Genomic DNA, 18,301 nt, shown 5'->3' on the forward strand with positions numbered 1-18,301 from the left:
GAAATGGAAAAAAAAAAAAAGTGAATCTAAGCCCCACATGACAATAACTAGGAATGGCTGCTAACACCTAACTATAATACCAAATAGTGGAAACAAACTAACAAGGGTGGTGCTGTGCTAGTCCTCTGTGAATATAAACTGATAAATATCAGAAATAAAAAACATTACAGCAAAAGAAAATACCGTCAGGTGGTAGGGACAACAACTACGTGATCAAAGAATATATAAACAATGATGTGCAAAAAAATGAGAACTCCCCTATTTGAGGATGGGGAGCAAGGAAGTGAACAGTGGGGCTAAGTACCTTCTGTATATAAAATATATACAAGTGAATCAGGCCAAAAATTGGGAATAAATACTCCAAATTGAGCACACAAATAATAAATAAGCATAAACGTGAAAATTGCCACCAAACGCGTGATCAAAATGTATAGTACCACATAAAGAACATAATCCACAATATGAGAAACAGGTGAGTGTATCAAATGCATAAGTGAAAAAAATGACACTATCAAAAAAATATATAGACAAAGGATAAAGGTGTCATAAAAAATGTGAACCAAACGAAAAATAGTCCAATGAAACTCCATGTATCGTCCAGCAATACAACTTGGTGCAATCAATGGTTGGTGACAGGTACGGTGATCCTCTTAACAAACGTATCCACCACTGGCTAGCATGCCCGCTCACCTCCACACTGCGGCCCCTAGGGACCAATTCGCATCAAAATAGCACTCCGAGGAGAGGTCTTGATCCCTTCTAGACCTAAGGCAATAATCCAGGAGTAGTAACAGTGGAGGTATCTCCCCTCCTACTGATGTTGGACCGGATAGCCTCTCAAGCGATCCCCATAAAGAGGTGAAAAAAAGACTCCCATAGTGCAGTATGTAAAGCTATTTAATAAGGCAACACGTGCCAAATAACTACTTACAAAAAATTCACAGGGCCTGCAGACCCACAAGCTTAAAACTGCATAGGACATACAGGGTGTACTTGCATGGGTGTAGCAAGATGACAGCTGCCATTCCACGCTTGAAATGACGTCACCACGCCTCCGTCCCACGTGTTATGTCACAGGTTACATGACTTCCTCGGGCCTTTGACCGCATGATGTAGATTCACAGCGATAGATTCCAAATGCAAATACTACATTTAGAATCAACTCAAGACCTTTTACCTGATTAACTGATGAAGAAATAATGGAGTAGCCCATACCTGGCTATGAAACAGCTTTTGATTCAATTGTCCAATTACTTTTGGTCCCTTGAAAAAGGGGGATGATGGCTACTCTTAAGAGCTGTAATTCCTAAACCCTTCCTCCAATTTGGGTGTACATTATTATTTTTATTATTATACAGTATTTATATAGCGCCAACAGTTCGCTCAGCGCTGTACATTACAATGGGGGACAATACATGAGACAATACAATAACAATACAGTGCGATACATGAGGGGTTTGAGGGCCCTGCTCCTTGGAGCTTACAATCTACATACCCTCAAATTAAACCTGAGAGTGTGCACTTTCAGCTCATATCCATTATAAAACTATAGCTTGAGTATGTTTTGGTAAATACCTGAAATAAATTAAATTGTGCCTGTGTCCAAATATATCTGGACCTAACTGTATATATATAAAAAAAAAATTAAAGGAACATTTTTAAAACACATCAGACCTCAATGGGGAAAAATATCATGCTGGATATCTATATTGATATGGCCCATTTGATGGAAATGAAAATGATCAACCTACAGAGGACTGAAAATCAAAGTGAAATAATGATGAAACAGGCTAGTCCATTTTGTTGAAATTTTATTGCAGCAACTCAAAATTGTACTCCGTAGTTTGCATGGCCCCCATTTGCTTGTATGCATGCCTGACAACATCGGGGCATGCTCCTAATGAGATGATGAATGATGTCCTGGGGTATTTCCTCCCAGATCTGGACCAGGACATCACTGAGCTCCTGGACAGTCTGAGGTGCAACCTGGCAGCGTCAGATGGACCGAATCATAATATCTCAGAGGTGTTCTATTGGATTTAGGTCAGATGAGCATGGGGGCCATTCAATTATATCAATTCCTTCATCCTCCAGGCACTGCCTGCATACGCTCGCCACATGAGGCTGGGCATTGTTGTGCAGCCGGAGGAACCCAGGACTCACTGCACCAGTGTAGGGTCTGACAAATGGGTCTAAGGATTTCATCCGATATCTAATGGCAGTCCGGGTGCCATTGTCTTCCCTGTAGAGGTCTGTGTGTCCCTCCATGGATATGCCTCCCCAGACCATCACTGATCCACCACCAAAACACTCATGCTGAACCATGTTACAGGCAGCATAACGTTCTCCACGGCTTCTCCAGACCCTTTCAAGTCTGTCACATGTGCTCAGGGTGAACCTGCTCTCATCTGTGAAAAGCACAGGGCGCCAGTGGCGGACCTGCCAATTCTGGTGTTCAATGTCAAATGCCAATCGAGCTCTATGGTGCCGGGCTGTGAGCACAGGGCCCACTAGAGGACGTCGGGCCCTCAAGCCACCCTCATGAAGTCTGTTTCTGATTGTTTGGTCAGAGATATTCACACCAGTGGCCTGCTGGAGGTCTTTTTGTAGGGCTCTGGCAGTGCTCATCCTGTTCCTCCTTGCACAAAGGAGCAGATACCAGTCCTGCTGATGGGTTACGAACCTTTTACCCTCTCCTAGAGTAACTGCCTGTCTCCTGCAAACTCCTCCATTCTCTTGAGACTGTGCTGGGAGACACTGCAAACCTTCTGGCAATGGAACGTATTGATATGCCATCCTGGAGGAGTTTGACTGCCTGTGCAACCTCTGTAGGGTCCAGGTATCGCCTCATACTACCAGTAGTGACACTGACTTTAGCCAAATGTAAAACTAGTGAAAAACCGTCAGAAAAGATGAGTAGGGAAAAAATGTCAGTGTCCTCCACCTGTAAAACCATTCCTGTTTTGGGGTTTGTATCATTCTTGCCCATTTAGTGCAGCTGTTGTTAATTTCATAAACACCAAAGCAGCTGAAACTGATTAACAACCCCCTCTGCTACTTAACTGACCAGATCAATATCCCAGGAGTTTACTTGATTTGATGCTATACTGTTATTTAAAAGTGTTCCCTCTGTTTTTTTTTTTTTTGTGTATGTATGTATGTGTGTGTGTATACATACATACATACATACATACATACATACATACGCACACACCTCAATAAAACACACATGAACTTTAATGACATCTCATTCTTAGTCTGTAGGGTTCAATATTGAGTTGGCCCACCCTATGCAGTTCTAACTGCTTCAACCCTTCTGGGAAGGCTGTCCACAAGGTTTAGGCGTGTGTCTATGGGAATGTTTGACCATTCTTCCACAAATGCATTTGTGCGGTCAGGCACTGGTGTCGGACGAGAAGGCCTGGATCGCAGTCTCTGCTGTAATTCATCCCAAAGGTGTTCTATTGAGTTGAGATCAGGACTCTATGCAGGCCAGTCAAGTTCCTCCACCCCAAACTAACTCATCCATGTCTTTATGGACCTTGCTATGTGCACAGGTGCGCAGTGATGTTTGAGCAGGAAGGGGCCATCCCCAAACTGTTCCCACAAAGTTGGGAGCATAAAATTGTCTTGGTATGCTGACACCTTAAGAGTTCCCTTCACTGGAACAAAGGGTCCAAGCCCAACCCCTAAAAAAACAACCCCACACTATAATTCCTCTCTCCGCCAAACGTTACACTTGACACAATGCAGTCTCAGGCAAGTACTGTTCTCCTGGCAAACCCAGACACGTCCATCAGATTGCCAGACAGAGAAGTGTAATTTGTCACTTCAGAGTGACTCTAGAGTCCAGTGCCAGTGTGCTTTACACTACTGCATCCGACGCTTTGCATTGCACTTGGTGTTGTAAGGCTTGGATGCAGCTGCTCAGCCATGGAAACACATTCCATGAAGCTCTCTACACACTGTTGTTGTGCTAATCTGAAGGCCACATGCAGTTTGGAGGTCTTTAGCTATTGACTCTGCATACAGTTGGCGACTTCTGCGCACTGTGCGCTTCGGCATGCACTGACCCCGCTCTGTCAATTTTACGTGGCCTGCCACTTTGTGATCGCAAAACACAGGAGTGAGAGCAATAATTTTAGGGCCATCTTTCATAGTAAACTCTGAACTGATGAGCTGTAAATGCTTTGAAGCATCACTTATGGAAATGTTTTGGATACCATAGTTTGGCATCCATTTACATTACACAACCTCATCTTTTATATTTACAAAAAAAAAAAAAGGTATTCTATTGTGTTTGTGTGCACTAAAATTCGTGTTAGTGTTGTTTTTTTTTTGTTTTTTTTTAATAGAAAATATAGATTTGGTAAGCGGTTGTACAAATATGTAGCGTAAAAAAAAAATGGCAAGCTGCCACCATTTTAACGAAAAATCCAAAAATTTTGTCTTGGTAGAAAATGGGTACAGTATAAACAGTGTTGTTCTTGAATAGCCTAATCTGAGTCCAAATCTCCATCCAATAACGAATTTGTGGCAGCTTAGTACAAAAAAATGGGTAAAAATTGAATGGGAAGTGTCTAGATTTGCAAAGCTGATAGATTCCTATCCACACAACCCTCAAACTTGTAATTGCCAAAAAACACATCTACTAAATGCTGACTTGAAAGGGTTGTGGTCTTTTTGACATTAGAGAGCATTTCTCTAGATCAGGGGTAGGCAAACTTTGAGAGGTGGAGATCTACCTGAACAACATGAAAGAGATTAAAGATCACCGGGGTTCAGCGCCATTTACAAAAAATATAATTAAACAAATGTCACTGTAAAAATACAAACTTGGCCTACCTTAAAAATGGACAGTGTCAGTAGGTCAGTGGTTTGTGCCAGTCAGCAGGGCAGTGGACGGTGTCAGTAGTTTTTATTTTTACAGACCTAGCAATCAATCACCTGCCGCTTTTAATATGAAAAGTTAATTTGGCCAGCTGCTCCTCCTGCTCTCCGTTCTGAGCTTGCTGTCTTCTGCTCTCCTCTGTGCACTGAGAATGTCAGCAGCAGTGGAGGAGGCTGGGGAAAAGGGAGGGAGAGGGACCTGTTAGCGGTCTACCTGTCACCTGCCCACAGTTGATAGACTGCGATCGATGGGTTGCTGACCCCCACTCTAGATCAATGCTAATAGAAGCAAAATTAAATCCACTGTGATGCACTGTTCCATGACTATAAAATTATAACAATGTTTAAGGGGTGAATGCTTTTGTATAGATACATAGGGGTAGATTTACTGAAACTGGAGAGTGCAAAATATGGTGCATAGAAATCAATTGGCTTCCATTTTTATTTAAATTTTTTTGTTAAAGCTTAATTGAACAAGGTGAAGTTAGAAGCCAATTGGCTACCGTGCACAGCTACACCATATTTTGCACAGTCCAGATTTAGAAAATCAACCCCTGTATGTCTTCAATCTTCAAAATAAACATTTAATACATGACAAAGGATTTCCAGTGCACTGTGAGTTATCACTGCTTACCTCAAGACACTGTTTTGACTAGTTTGAAAGCTCTGAGTGAACCACCAGATAGTGGGAGGTCCCATTGCAGTTTGTCATTCAGTTGCATAAATTATAACTTGAGCTATTGCGGTTTGTTAACAAGCTTTTTACGGTAGGTGGTAGAGAATGTGAAAATACTTTTGAATTGGAAACTAATTTGTCACCGGCTGACTATATAGAACAGCATAATGTTTTTGTTCAAATTGTAATATTACTCTGATGGAAAAAATTGTTGACCATAATATTGATATAATCTATACAAATCACTTGTGCATTCCCATTTAAACCTTTTTTCTATGTAAGAGAACTTTGATTTCCTGATCATGTTAATAAATTGAGTCTAGCTTTTCTTATTCGGTAGTCTTATTGTTCAGTTTTTTCTTGGCAATGGACACCCAGTGATCATTGATTTCTCTTCTTTCCAGCTTGCCTTAGTTACTTGGAGGGATTGCCTTTTTCGGCCTTTGAACAAACAGGTAAGAGCTGCGAGCATCATTGATTATTTTCTGGTCCTTTTGAAGCTGTTATTCTGTGAGAACAGAGGACATGTTTTACCTTTTATAAGAACAAGCATATGTATATGGTTTTAAATAGGGTTTTGAGAATAAATGTTGATGTTTTGCAAATTTAAAAAAAAAAAAAAAAAAAATCTACTTCCGTATGCTTTCTGAAGCATGGTTAAATTCAAATACTCCCTCTGAAATTCATACTGGGCTTAGGGTAAGGTACTATTGGTTCCCTCATTTTTCATTGCTTCATGGACTTGACTTTCTTTAGTAGATGGTAAATTACAAACTTTTTGATGGAAGACAGCAGTAGATGATATGACCAGCTTTGTAAATTTTGATTTTACAAGTAAACCTTTCATAAAGTCTTCCTAGCAAAAGCATAGCATTCCCTTCATACAATAAAAGGTATCCATGTGTCTCCATCACAAATCAGAAAATATGAGCACCATTCCTTATTGCAGGATAATGGGTAGAGCCTTGCAAATGTCTCCTTTATTCATTCTTTAACAACTGTACATCGAGAACTTCTGGATTATAGTGCATAAATGGCCTAATATTATAGAGCCATTCATTCCAAATTTCATACAGCTGTTTCAAGCTTATTGGCCATCATCAGTGCAGTACATGGAAACAATGGCTTATTTGGCATAGGGCTTAGGGAACAACAAAAAAGTATAACTTGGCAGGTTATGGCAAAGTGGGTCAATTCATGTAAAATCGAGATTGGGCCAACAGTCTCACCTCCTTTTATGGTTCCTTTAATGGCTTTGAAAATGTGTTAGCAGTAAAGAGTCTGTGAAGGTTGAAGGAGGGCATGACCAAGCTCATATTTAAAAACCTTAGTTCAAATTTTGCATGTTATCTCATCTGCTTATTGGCGATAAATCATGCACATTGCACTAAAGAGGCAGCCTCAGCTCATTTATTATGTCATAAGCTCATAGCTATTGTTGTCTCAGAGAATTAATGTACTAAGAAACCTGCATTCCTCTTCCATCAGTCATCTTAATTATTATTACTCCTAATTGCTACTTGGTGCCCTATGGATTTTATTTGCTATACTCCAGGTAAACTGCCAAAATGCAGCTAATGAAATTGCATATATTATATATGTGCTGTTTTATCCGTGAAAGGATTTGCATTTCTGTGCAGATCTGAAATTTACAGCACTCCACCAAATAGCGCAGCCCTGGTAGGACAGGAGACATTCTTTTTCTCTGTGGTAGCTAAATATGTAAGTTTTTTCACAAGAAAATGAAAAGGTGAACTAACACCCTAAACCAGTTTTTCTCAACCTTTTCAACACAAAGGAACCCTTGAAATAACTTTCTAGTCTCAGGGAACCCCTGCCTGAAATTAAATATATCTACAGCTCATAATACATTAATGTGATGGAAAGTGGGAAGAATACTCCTTACACTTACACTATCTTACTGATAAAAAGATAATTTGTGTCAGTAGAAACTTATGTGGGAGTCATAAATTGCTCATTGATTAAGGAACCCCTAGCAACCTCTGGAAGAACCCTTGGGAACCATGGAATCCTGGTTGAGAAACCCTGCCCTACACTCTCCCCACCTGCTTTGCCCCCGCTTGCATTTATCTTCATGCTTGATTAGCTGTCACTGCCCATGCAGTTGGTGGTGTAGTTCTGGGATGAAATTCCTGCTCCTCTTCCTCTTCTTCTTTTTGTAGGGCTTTCAGGACAGCTCATAGTGATTTTGATTGGTCAGAGCAGTCATGTGACTAATCACAAGCGCTCTGATATGTCTCTAAAGTGGGCCATGAAGACCAAACTTTGCCACCCCATAGGAGGTCAGACCACAGCAGCAGAAATAAACAGAATTTGGAGGAGGCTGATGGCAATAGAAAGTACTTTTCTGAGTTAGGAACACATACCTCCATAAAAAACATCTTTTAAAAACCAGAGCAAATTGTCACTTTAATTACTACCACTTCCTCTCGGTCGGTATATAGCAAAGATCTTAGAAGCTGAGTTGGCAAAGCTGGATGTATTTATAAATCTTTTTTTAGTATGGCTTTTGCACAACATTGCTCTACTATAAGCCAAACCTATTTATGCACCACATTTTAAAATAAGAAGTGACTGTTGGCAATATTGTATGAAAAGTGGAAACACAGCCTAATACTATGTGTAAAAATGATCCCTTCCACCTCCTGCTACCTATCCTGCCTAACCTGTATAAAGATGGGTATACTTGCCTATTTTTAGTCCACTTCGGTTACATGATCTCATATATCCAACTACCCTGTGCCCAGGATCAGCAGCTGCAGGGGAGAGAAGGGACAACAGCTGAACTATGGGAGCTTATGAGTGATGTCACAGCTCCCCGCCATTGTTGAGCACTCCCTTGTCTCTCCTGCAGCCGCTGCTCACTAACACAAGATCGCATGACCGGACTAGAGCAGACTAAAAATGGGTAAGTATACACCGGCTAGGTAGCAAAAGGGGCAGAAGGAACATTTTAAGCATAGCTAATGTTAGGCTGGAATTCCACTTGTAAGTTTTAAAGAACTCATAAAGTGCTAGAGATTTATCTGTCCTTTGGCTTGAAGCTTATGAGATGTGTGTAATACTGCAGTTGTTCCTTAGGCAGTTAATTCAGTGCTAACAACTGGCTATAGGAAGGTTAATTTAGACAACGTGGAGTTTACAGTGACACTGACTGGCAGCCACTGTGATAGACTGGTCTTGTGATGCTATTTTTCTATATAAAAATTAAACAGGAGGTACCCCAAATTGGACTAAATGGACTATCTCAGTACCGATTGACAACACAATAGCATAAAAAGAATATATTTAATGATACCAAGTGAAAAAATTTCTTTGACATGCACATGAAATTATATTTAAAACCACATGATTTAACAACATGGTATAGTGAAGTACATAAATCATAAGTACTGTAGCTTAACCCGTAAGATGATAGAGCCATGGGGGGGTGATGTTTACTCCTTTACATGTTTTGTGGACATGATCCGCTTCAGGAGGAAAGGTCAAAATTTACTCTGGAAACAAAACCATAGTTGTCAAAATAAAAACAATATATGCTCACATACAGTTTATGATGGTATGTTCAAATTGGTGAACTGACTGCTTAGCAATGTGGACTTATGCTTTAAAAAGGCCAAACGGGCACCAACAAACGTCCCACACAGCGGATAGATAGCAGGCACAAGTACCAGGAACTAATAATAATCAAAATGTGAGTGAAAAAAAAGAGAGAAGAGAAAACCATATACTAACCCTAAAAAATACTATAATAGCAAGGCCAAGAGGGAGTTAAAGAAAATATATGCAAGCACCATCCAAAACTTAGGAGTTGGAGGTTAATAACAGGTCATAACTCAAACTACATTAGGATCATAGTCAAGATGTTCTGAAATATCCACCACAGTTCATTTGATATTAGATGAGGTAGCACATGCATGGGCCAAAAAAGATTAAAAAAAAAACTCTGAAAATATATATCAAGTTGTTAATCTGTTCCCTAGCCAGAAATATATAGAGAAAAATCATGTGTGCATTTTTTTTTTTTTTTTTTTAGGTTACAAATGCAGTGCTCAAACTGATTGAAAAAGAGCGAAATGGAGAAACCATAAACACAAGGCTCATCAGTGGAGTTGTACAGTCTTATGGTAAGATCCCATAGACATGTTAACACTTAAAGGATAGGTTCACCTTTTACAAAAACAATAAATGCATATCTTTTTGAAGGTAAAAAAAAAGTGCATTTATTTTTTTTACTGCAGCCTGTAAGGCATTGGACCCGCAAAACAGCAGATTTGGGGTGCAATGCCTGGACCCTGCAGATAATCAGTATGTTTACTGCCCATACCCAGGGGTGTATTTACCACAAGGCAAACAAGGAATTTGCCTAGGGCGGCATTTTTCAGGGGGGGCAGCACTTCCCCTCGGAAGAAGGGACACACCCGGCATGGGGACCTGGTGGCTTCCAAGAGAGGCTGTAGGTTTCTTGACGGTGTATGCATTACCCCATTCTTCTTCCCAGGGATATCTGGAGTTGTGAAGGCAAATGTCTTTCTCTGTTTCACCATGGCGGATGGTGGCTGGTATATGGGATGGGGGGCAGTGGTAGTGGAAGGCTCTCTCGGGGGGGATCAGGGGTGTTGTAGGTCAATGTCAGGCTATCTATGTGGGGGAGGGGCAATTTGTGTGTTGCCTAGGGCAGCACAAAACCTAAATACACCACTGCCTGTACCTCGTACCTGCACACAGTAGGTAAAAAAAAAAAACATTCAGCCTTTAGAACTACTTAGACGTCCTTGCCAGACCATTCATTTTCTTCAAAAATCTTTCCATAGACAAATAAAAATATTTTTGCATTTAACATATTTTCTGCATGTTCTTTAGCTGTAAAAAGATAGAATAATCCCAATGCACATGTTCCTGGATCTGAGGTTGGCTGTATGCATAAATGGGTGCTGTAGAGACCATTGGCTAGAATCGAAAAAAAGACTCAAATGGGAAGATCATCACCAGCATACCAAGGATGTCCAATTAAGGGTCCAAAGCTTTAATCAGAAATCACATATTTACAGCAAGTGCAACGTTTCAGACTCTCATAGGACCCCTTCATCAGGCATGTGACATGCCTGACAAAGTGGTCCTGCGATATTCCGAAACGTTGCACTTGCTGTAAATATGTGATTGCTGATTAAAGTTTTGGACCCCTAATTGGAAATCTTTGGTGTGCTGGTGACGTTCTTCCCACTTTTAACTGTAAAAGCCACCTTAATGTAGATATCCAAAATCCCTGAGACCGCTGCTGGGTGCCACCATCACAAATGTGATGTCAGCAGCCCCAACAGGCTCCGAGTTGTCACTCAAATGATGCTTTTCCTCCCATCTGGCAGCTACCTAATAGGTTATGTATGAAGTGGAGGAACAAAAATTCTGGGTTAACACTGTAAATATACACTCTGTTAAAAAGAGATAGGGCTATGACATGTAAGGAGGGAGGGGGCAGTGCTAGATTATTCACAAAGTGAATTTTTTTAGCAAGTTCATGTTGCAAGTGAGTAAAAAATTATTTAAGAAAGGGAAAATATTGCAAGTAGGCATTTAGAGAAAATTCATCCTAACTTTTTTTTTTTTTTTTTTTTTGAGTTCTGTCCCCGAAGGGTTGGAAAACACCTGACAACATGGAACAAAGTACTACATGTACTTGGTCCCGTAGGAGACATAACTGTAAAAAGAGTTATACTTATATTGTGCTTTTTATCTGCATTTTGGGTTTCTTTAAAGTGACCCTGTCACAACAGGAATACCTTCAGAAAGAATAGGTAATATATTTACCTTTCTCCCTTACTTGACCTATCTTGAAATTCTGCCATGATGCTTCCACAGTTATTTGACTATCCTGATAAGTCGAGTGCCTGCACATGGTGGTTTCTTCCACGGGCTTGTATGTCCTTTAGTGATGTATGAGCTGGTGCAACCACATGGGGAAGAGGTAGCGGGAATTCACACATCCAGATGGGATAAACACTTGCAGTGGCTGAAGAGCTGCATTTTGGTGGCATTTCAAGACCTGTCCTGCCAAAGGTCTCATTCACACAGGCATTCTGATGGTATTGCTGTTTGCTCTGTTGACCCTGTAGTCACATGGCTACTTTAGGTAAACATTTCTCCAAAGGACAGTTGGGTACCTTGTGTGCCATTTTTTCCCCCTAACCGCTAGTAATAATCCTATTTTTATATATGTAATTAGTCTCAGTTGCACAGTGTGTATAAAGTGTACAGTTCTGTTAAAGTAATAATGGCTGCATTGACTGGGTCAGTTTGTGCACATGTATAAAAATGCTGTTATTACAGAATGATTGCTGACACGTTTCTACAGATTTCAGTAATAAAGAAATAATGTGTTGGTTTAGGAAAGCACATGACTGTTTACAGTTAAATTCTTTGTCTTCACAGTCATAAAATAGTTTGTATTAACTTTGGTACGTGTCTTGGCAAAAAATGTCCTGTTACTGAAAAAATATAAGAACTTGCGTTACCAGTGATTCTCAGACTTCTGTAATAAGGGCTTATATTCACTTTTTGAAATAGAAGACCCTGTGGTGATTGAAAATAAACACACCTCATTTAAATTGAACAAGCATAGGGGAAAATGGGATTTGACATGTGTGCCCTATTTACAGTCATTGGAGAATGGGAACACTGGGCCTGAGGATTCCTAACACAATGCTCTCTTGAAACCATAGCCTGACAGTATTCTTTTCTATTTGCAGTCGAGCTGGGCTTGAATGAAGATGATGCGTTTGCCAAAGGCCCCACGTTGACCGTGTACAAAGAATCTTTTGAATCTCAGTTTTTGGCTGACACAGAGAGGTTCTATACAAGAGAGAGCACAGAGTTTTTACAGCAGAACCCCGTCACAGAATACATGAAGAAGGTGACTTCAGTTCTTGGCAACGTGGCCTTGTCTGTTTTCTCATTTATTAAGTTTAAATCTTGAGCAAAATTGTCTAATTACTGCATACTGATGGGAAAGAAAAACTGTGGATTTCCATTTTCAGTACAGTCGCTGGTTATAAGGGCTTAAAATATGTTGAAGTAAAAGGTTGCAATCTACATACATATGGATGAAGTAAACATTTTGTTTTTGATAAGTGGACATTAGCATCTTCCCGCTTGGCCTGTAGCAGATTGAAGGCCTGGCGGGACACTTCTCTTTGTGACTGGGCGTCATATGACGTCCTGTCAGAAGGAGCTGCTCACGCTGCCTCGGTGCGATCTGTCACTGACTGCCTCCACGGGACACAGCCGATGACATATCGCTACACTGGCCTGTTGCTAGTGTCATGTGACCAATCACAGCAGTTCACATGTCAATTGTATACAATGGATGGCTTCCTGCCATGCCATCCATTGTATACAATTGTGTTAGCTGTGATTGGTCAAAGCAGTCACATGGTACGGACAGGGCCAATCGCAGCCCATCTATATCATGTGATGAGTTTTGCCCAATCACAGCTAATCACAACAAAAGACTAAATCGGTTTCATTCAGTAACAATGATTGCAAATATTAATGAAATACACTGGTATTCGCAATCCTAATGTGTAAAAAAATAAAATAAAAAATCCTGATCACTTGACCAGAGTAGTTCAGTGTTACTATGGTAACATCGTATTGCTTTGGTCACAGTGTGTTAAAAAGAAATCAAGTAAAAAAAAAAAGAAAAAGTAATGTATTAAAAAAAAAAAAAATTATTACTTTTATTTTGTTTTACATACTGTCACCAGTCAGTGTCCCTGATCACTGCCACACCAGTTATATAATAATGCTGTACTGGACTTGTGATATGTAAAAAAAAAAAAAAAAAAAATACAACTTCCAAAAAACTCACCATGCCTCTTACTAGATATCTTGGATTGTCTATTTTCCAAAAATGGGTAATTTGGGGCTTTTTGGACCTCAGGAACTTAGATGGGCCGTCAGTACATCAGGATTGATCGATTGTCAGATATATGTATACCATGGTTTGTGGACTATATAATTTTCCTACAGACTAAATAATATACACTAATTTGGGGTATTTTCACCAAAGAAATGCAGCAGAATATGTTTTGACCTAAATGTATGAAGCAATGTTATTTATTTGCAAAATTTTATAATCCAAACAAAGAAAAAACATTTTTTTTTCAAAAGTTTTGGGGTTTTTTTGGTTTATTTAGCAAAAAATAAACTCATTGGTGATGAAATACCACCAAAAGAAAGCTCTATTTGTGTGAAAAAAATGATAATTTTTTTATGGGTACGATGTTGCATGACTGCACAATTGTCATTCAAAGTGCGACAACACTGAAAGCTGAAAATTGGCCTCGGCAGGAAGAGGGTAAAAGTGCCCGGTGTTGAAGTGGTTAAGTAGTAGTACTGGACAGTACTTTGCTACTAAGTACTCTTCTTAGTGAGTGGTACTGCAAGTACGTGGATGAATACGCAAAGGTCTAGAGCAGTAGTGGTCAGTTTTAAATTTATAGAGGGCCTCAAGTGTGACCTCGCCACTTCCAGAGGGCTGCACAATAGCAGCTCATTTTCATACATTTAGGTGCACCGCGTCAAGTGAGGCAGCCCACACAAAATAAATGGCTCTTAATGCACCTTAGCACCCAAAAATGTTGGTCCTGCGTACCCCAGTGCACAATGAAGAAGTTGGAGTACATTAGCCCCCAGCTCTGGTGTCATTGGCAATAATAATAACCCCCAGCATTGGTGTCAGTGAGTACAATAATAAACCCCATCATTTGTGTACGTGAAGGTGATAATAATCCCCAACATTAGTGTCAATGCATGTAATAATAATCCTTAACCCCCTTCATGCCTGGCGTCTGGGCCTAGACACCGAGCGGCTGCACATTTGCGTTCATGTAACAAAAGACATATGTGCTGAGAGCGTGCGCCCTGTGCACTCCCAGCAAACGTGTGGTACTCACGGAAAGGTCCCGGTCCGCTCTTTCGATCAGGACCTTTCCCAATCATGTGACCGCCGTGACGCCCCACCCGCCCCGCCTCCCGGCGGCTGAAATTCTTAAAGGGCCGGGAGGCGCCGGCGGGAAGGGGTTAACATTCATGTCAGTGGACACAACCCCCAGCACTGATATCAGTGGCTGCAATAATAGCACCCAGCACTGGTGTCAGTATAATTAACCCTATCCACCACATTGGTGGTCACTGGCTGTGAAATTAAATCTCCCCATCCCCCATAAATGGGTGGTCTGTAGCAGTGAAAGTTAAAGCTGAGCTCCAGCTTTTAGTATGGTTTAAATAGTTTAGGTGGACCATGCTGGTCCAAATGAACTATTTACTTAGGGATGCAGCCGCTGTGTGTGCTGTATGTAGTCTCACAAGACCTTCCTGTCACACTCCCAGAACAAAATCGATGACTCGTTACAAAACTTCCTCTGGTTCGCTGAGGTGAAGAGGCAGGCTGATGACACCACAATGTCCTACTCAGCCAATCAAAGGAAGCTTTGTATTCATTCATAAAATACAAAGCTCCCTGTGAAAAGTTGAGTACCGCTCAACCCAACTCAATCTTGCTTCAGGAGTGGGAACACAGCGCCATTCACTGTATTTAGCTGAGCCTACATACAGCTTGTACAGCGCACACAGTCACTACATCTCTTGATGAAGCTGGTCCAAAAGCACTATTTAAATTATTTAAACATAGAAGGCGTTCCAGTGCTCAGCTCGCTGCCGCCTATCTAGTGCCCAATAGCTTATAGACCGCATTCAGAGGCCCTCCAGGACATGTGCTGGGCACCAGGGGTCTAGTGCAGTGGTCTCCAAACTGTTGCCCGGGGGCCAGATGCCACCCTTTGGTTGCCTTTATCTTGCCCTTGGGGCATTATTTCATCCACTGATGCCAACAATCAGGCTTAATTCCCCACCCCCCCCTTTACACCAACGCCTTCCAATGACAACAGTGATCGGGCACAATTCCTCTGACTGATACAAACAATTGGGAATTATTTTTTCCCCACTGATGTTGGGACCTTTTCTACTCCATCTGGCCCTCCTAAAGTCTATAGGACAGTAAACTGGCCCTTTATTTAGAAAGTTTGGAGACCCCTGGTCTAGAGGAAAGATGCCTGCAGCTACTGACAAATAAGACTTTGGAACCGGTCGCTGTCAGTGGATCCTCTGTAGTGCTTTTATTTTTCTTTTTTTATAGATCAATGGTAACACCCCTGAAACCATTTTGAAAACCCAAGCACAAGTCGCTTGCTATCATATCTATGAGCCCTTCATTGGTTATTCTAAAATACTCCTACCATGTCAGCAAAGGCTTTGTGTAAGCTGTATTTCCTGGTTCCTCATGTATTCTTCATGCGTTTACATGGAGATTCTACAGTAACAGTGCAACACTAGATTCTCCACAGGCTTACAGGAACTCTTAGGGCCTTTGTCAATAGGATTTGGGCTTGTGTTAAAGAAAAAATGCATCTTTCTTTCATATGCATTCTGCTTGCATTTGACATCAATTTGAGACACATTGGCAAGTGAATTTATCCGCAGTTGTCTTTCATTTATTTGATTCTTTTTTTGACCTTCTAATCTGCATTAGGGCTCATGTACATGAGCAGCTCCTAAACTCGAGGTTTTTTTTGCCAAAGCTCCTAAACTCAACTCCATGCAAGCCTATCTGTCCATGTACACATAGACTTTTAGCAGAGTTTAGGAGCTGCCACATTTAGGTGAGGTTAAACCTTCCTCTCCTGAACTCGGAAGAATCGCATTCAGGATAGGAAAAGTTTTGACCGCCGACTGCGAGAAGCCGCAAAATGCGGCAACCGCGGTACCACAATTTTGCAGCTTTGTCACGATTTGCGGTTTCCCATGGCCGGTGGTCAGGGTAGGCTCCTGTACATGGAGCCTTAGGCTGCTTCAAGTTGCCTTTTCATTCACATGCATGGGGAGAGAAGCATTTGTGAGAGGAACAAAGGGCAGCAGACTCAAGCTATTTAAGGCTTTGTTCACACCATATGTACAGAAAAACTGATGGAAACTGACATGCAGATTTTACTTGCAGAAACATTAGTTTACATGCACGCTTCAATGGGTTTTATACATATTGCAGACTCCTGCACAGAAAAAATCTGCACCTGATACTAGCGTTGTGGTGTGAGCAAGGCACAGAGCGAACAATTGCTTTTGTCTCTGCACCATGGTGTGAACAAGCCCCCTGAAGCATATCAACATGGACATAGTTTGTAATCCAGCTTTCAGAACAAAGTTGACAGTGTGTTGGAGATGGGGGATGTTGCTTTATATTTAAAGCAGAGCTCCAGTCAATTTTGTAAAAATTAAGTCAGCAGACACAAAAACTTTAGCTGCTGAATTTTAATAAACAGACACCTACTTGTCCCCGGATCCACCTGTGTTCTCACCCGAGGGGGCACTGTGTATCGTCTTAGGTCTCCGTTGCCAGCATCTTAGCTGTGGGCACCTGGCTGTGACAGCTTGCGGCTTCATAGCCAGGTGCCCAGTGTGCATGTGCGAGCCACGCTGCACACTGTGATTTTTTTTTTTTCCACAGTCTTCTGGGACCTGTGCTGTGTCCCAGAAAACTGCAGGGAGGGAGGGAAGAAGGAGCAAACCCCCCCCCCCCCCACACACACACACACCTTTTGGTCATCATGAATATGGCTTACCATTGAATGTTTTATGTAGTAGTCGTTGCATAATAGTTTTTGTTTTTTTTTCCCCTCATTTTTAGGCTGAAGCTCGGCTTTTAGAAGAGCAGAGAAGAGTACAGGTATACCTTCATGAGAGCACTCAGGATGAGCTAGCAAGGAAATGTGAACAGGTCCTCATAGAAAAACACCTGGAGATCTTCCATACAGAGTTCCAGAATTTACTTGATGCAGACAAGAATGAAGGTGACTTGGTAGCTCTTGGTTCAATTTCATATGTTGGGATTTATTAATCGTAGAAATTTTATTTAAAAATGGTTATCTTTTTTTCCCACTTTGTTTCAAGTTAGACCTCATGCACGCAGGCTTTTGAATTTATGCTCAAAATATGCTGGCTTTTTTTCTGCCAGCACTTGGAAAAATGCCAACTGGAAAAATGGTTCGTATGGTGTAAATCCATTCTACTGGCCATAATAATTTTTTTTGGCCATTGAAATGCATTTACACTCATAAGTTTGCATTTATGCGTGCCTACATTATGCTCATAAGCTCCTCCCAAAACTCAACTTTTGTTTTTTTGGTTTGTTTTTTTGCCTCTAAAGACTGGTCTTGAAATTTAGATCCAAATGCCTGATATGAATGGCCACATAGGCTAACAGGCATAAAAAAAGCTGAATGCCTGTAAAAGTAGCATTTTTTTTTCTTAAAGCGTATGTGCTTTAGCTCTTCATGTTGAGGGGGGTGGAGGAGTACCACCAGTAATTAAAAAAAAAAAAAAAAAAAAAAAAAGCTGATGTGCTAAAATACATTTTTATGTGCATCTGTATCTGACCTCACACATACTTTCCCATCCTCTGTGTGTTTGGGGTCAGACAGTTAACAGGCCATACTTCAAGAGACCTCAGACTATGAATGCCTCACCAATAGCATCCACCACATTGCTGTTTTGACAGGGTTGTTTATTGTTTTAAAAACTCTGTTCATGTTGTATAATCTACTTTGAGTCAGGCATTTTTTCTGATCAGTTCTTCAGTAGGAATGGTGACTACAATACTTG

The 18,301-nt window shown here is 40.9% G+C and overlaps 1 protein-coding gene across 2 annotated transcripts in view; it reads left to right on the forward strand.

Annotated features, from left to right (window-relative positions):
* CUL1 (cullin 1) overlaps window positions 1-18,301 on the forward strand; it is a 136,806-nt gene that overhangs the window by 87,336 nt on the left and 31,169 nt on the right. For both annotated transcript variants that reach the window (XM_089687358.1, XM_089687366.1), the window contains exons 5-8: window positions 5,971-6,021; window positions 9,624-9,714; window positions 12,334-12,497; window positions 17,328-17,490. In XM_089687358.1, coding sequence (XP_089543484.1) covers window positions 5,971-6,021; window positions 9,624-9,714; window positions 12,334-12,497; window positions 17,328-17,490 — 469 coding nt within the window. The remainder of the gene's footprint in view (window positions 1-5,970; window positions 6,022-9,623; window positions 9,715-12,333; window positions 12,498-17,327; window positions 17,491-18,301) is intronic.

Source organism: Staurois parvus, unplaced genomic scaffold (assembly GCF_062004578.1).
Source record: "Staurois parvus isolate SC_StPar_1 unplaced genomic scaffold, SC_StPar_1.0 ptg000020l, whole genome shotgun sequence".
Lineage (NCBI taxonomy): Eukaryota > Metazoa > Chordata > Amphibia > Anura > Ranidae > Staurois > Staurois parvus.